This window comes from Nicotiana tomentosiformis, chromosome 11, assembly GCF_000390325.3.
Source record: "Nicotiana tomentosiformis chromosome 11, ASM39032v3, whole genome shotgun sequence".
In the NCBI taxonomy this organism is placed as follows: Eukaryota; Viridiplantae; Streptophyta; class Magnoliopsida; order Solanales; family Solanaceae; genus Nicotiana; species Nicotiana tomentosiformis.
In genome coordinates, this window is record NC_090822.1 from 114,958,825 (window position 1) to 114,961,610 (window position 2,786).

Genomic DNA, 2,786 nt, shown 5'->3' on the forward strand with positions numbered 1-2,786 from the left:
GGACATGTTATTTTTGCAAGTGGGAATAGACTGTGGCATGTCAACACATGCTGTCATTGGTATGGATTATGAAAGTTCTTGTGGTAAGAAATTTATCTATTACCATAGCAGAGATTAAGACAAAATACAAAGTTAATTTTAAGTGTTAAACAAATATACCATTTAGTAGTTTTAATTTCACTTTGCATCACGCTAATGTATATTTTTCATCTTATGAAAAATGTTTTCTCCCTTTTTATCTTCTAATCCGCATTATTCACGAACCTACTCGATCCCAACTCCCAACAAGTAAAAGAATCCCATGGTCCACTACTCCACTCTAATAAGTCCTTCAGCAAATAAAATAAAATAATTTTTTTTAAATAATAAAAATTAATAAGTCTTTCATTGACCCGTAAAATATGTAACTATAAGACTTGCAAACAGAAGCTTCAAATGACATTTTTTTTAATCATTATGCAATAAGCCAAATGTACATAATATCACCAATCTTAAAAGGGATTCTTGATTAAACATCACTAAAACTAGAAAAACAATAACTGCCACACAATGAAAAGAGTTCCTGAACATTAAAACTTGAGGAACTCTTTTAATTTGTTTTCTCCTCTTAATTTAAATAAATATGATTATGGAATAAGGTTTGCTGAAAAAGCATCAAGAAATCCAATCCAATTCTCATCTTCCTCTTCGCCTTCTTCTAACCTTGATTGAGTCCAATATTCGTTCTGAGGAGTCCTCTCAATTATTTCATCATTTCTTGCAAACCTTCCTCTTATGCGAGGTCTGCTATCTGCTAAAGTTTTCCTGCACTCATACTGATATTTGACGACAAAAAAATTGATGTGAGATTTAGTAGAAACCAAGATAACCCAATATAGAAAGTATGAGTGCAAAAGATTAATTTTTATCATTTTGGAAGTCCTTATTGTGGTCCCTAAAGAGCATTAACACTTAAAGGACATATCACAAGTCTTGTATGCACATGGTACGTGCCATGCATATATTTAAATATTAAATATAATAAATATAGAAAAAATGTAGTTGCATAACACGCTCTCAAAATAATAGTCGAAAAGTATATATTCTTTTTTGTATATACATTTTACATGTTATACACAAAAATTATACAAATTTTATACATTTTTCGGCTATCAAATGTAAATAGTTTATGGCGCTGACTTTAAATATACTACCCAGAAATAATACTACTTCGTGTCATCATCTGATGAGTCTTAATCCGTATTATATTATTATTATAACAAAATATTTATAATTATCGGCTAAATTAAGTGAACATCGAAAAAGCCAATTTTTTTTTTTTTTTTTTTTTAAGAGTCGGTACATGGTGAAAATATGTCATCAACGTCGTTACCTTAATCTTTTTATTAAAATTCCTTTGATTTCGCTTGCTTCTGTATCTCTCAATCCGTTCTTTCTTCTCTTCGGGACTGTATCTGCAAGCTTTATTCATTCCTTCAATTATGCTGTTACTCTCACTGGATAAACTGCTTTCTGACCTCTGATTATGTTGCAATAGGTGCATTACCTGTTACATATGTAATGGCATGTTAAGAGAAACAAATTTCATAGGTGATTACTATAGGTAACTGTCCAGAAAAAATATAATTAGTAACCTGAAAAATAAGGTGGATTAGCTGTTACAATATTTAAATACACTAAAAGTGTAAGAAATTGTTTACATTGTAAGTGTATGTAAATTATATTTATAAATAAAATTCCTATAAGATATATAAATGAGTTTAGATTATGTATTATAAGAGTTTGACTTCTGTGCATTAACAAATGTATAATATTTGTACGCCATCTTAAATTATGATCTACAACAACAAGTAACTGTCTATAGTAATCCTTATTTGTCAACCTAAAAAATACATGTTAACGGTTAAAATACGCTGTTAATGTATATAAGTTAAATTAATTCGTTAAGTGTAGTTCACCTGCAAATCGCCGGTGCTTAAAACTTTTCTCACAGAACTAGTTTCTGAGTCAAGAAAACCAGTTGGGGAAGAAACAAGTGGACAAAAGCCCTCCATATTATTCTTGAGAAGTGAGTGACTGCTTATGCTTCTTTGAATCAAATTACTTGGATCATATGTTCCATAACTTGTAACTGAACTAGGAGAACCATAGCTACTGCAACTACTACTGTTATAACCAACCTCTGACTTCAATGGGGATAATGAGTCATATTCAATATTATTCACTGAGGGAATGGCCAAAGGTGGTGGTAAAGAGACCATTGGCAGAGTTTGTGAAGTTGGAAAATGTGTATACACATAACTAGAATTGTTTTCCATATGATTGTTGTATCCGTACATAGTGTAGATGTTTTTTTCTTCTTTTTTTTGGGTAGAGGGTTTTTGAGATTTTGAAGAAAGAAAGTAAATAAAAGTGTGGAAGTGAGTGAAGCTTAAGTTGAGATTGAGAATGTATGAGAAGACAATTGGTGTGTGCATACCTTCTTAAAAGGAAATGGACAATTTGGAGAGTGACGTGGAAGCTGATGTCATCATTTTTTCTGAGAGTCGTTGACTTGGTAATTTAATTTCTTTTACAATCCCAAATTATGTATAGAGAATATACGTTGGTCTACATGCTTCTGCACTAACACTATCCCTCAAAGATATGTATTGTTATTGTAGGATGTAGAGCGAAGAAAAAGGAGAGAAAGAGACTTCTCCAAATGGGGTCATTACAATCTTGATTTGATCATGTTGCGTTTGGCCAAATGGTGCGTGGATCAATGTCAATGAGATGGGGTAGAA

The 2,786-nt window shown here is 31.5% G+C and overlaps 1 protein-coding gene across 1 annotated transcript; it reads right to left on the reverse strand.

Annotated features, from left to right (window-relative positions):
* Window positions 1-430: 430 nt before the first annotated feature.
* Window positions 431-2,541, reverse strand: LOC104095454 (two-component response regulator-like APRR5). Its single transcript, XM_009601603.4, has 3 exons — window positions 1,959-2,541; window positions 1,373-1,546; window positions 431-815 (listed from the first exon to the last, which is right to left on the reverse strand). The coding sequence occupies exons 1-3, from the start codon at window positions 2,475-2,477 to the stop codon at window positions 627-629; spliced, it is 882 nt and encodes a 293-aa protein (XP_009599898.1). The 5' UTR covers window positions 2,478-2,541; the 3' UTR covers window positions 431-626.
* Window positions 2,542-2,786: the final 245 nt, after the last annotated feature.

Bases quoted from the DNA above. Each gene is read 5' to 3' on its own strand.
- LOC104095454 (XM_009601603.4), bottom strand. From the start codon at position 2,477: ATGCACACACCAATTGTCTTCTCATACATTCTCAATCTCAACTTAAGC. The intron at 1,547-1,958 runs GTGAACTACACT...CATATGTAACAG, and splicing joins TAAGCACCGGCGATTTGCAG to GTAATGCACCTATTGCAACA. The intron at 816-1,372 runs GTAACGACGTTG...GTCAAATATCAG, and splicing joins ATTTTAATAAAAAGATTAAG to TATGAGTGCAGGAAAACTTT.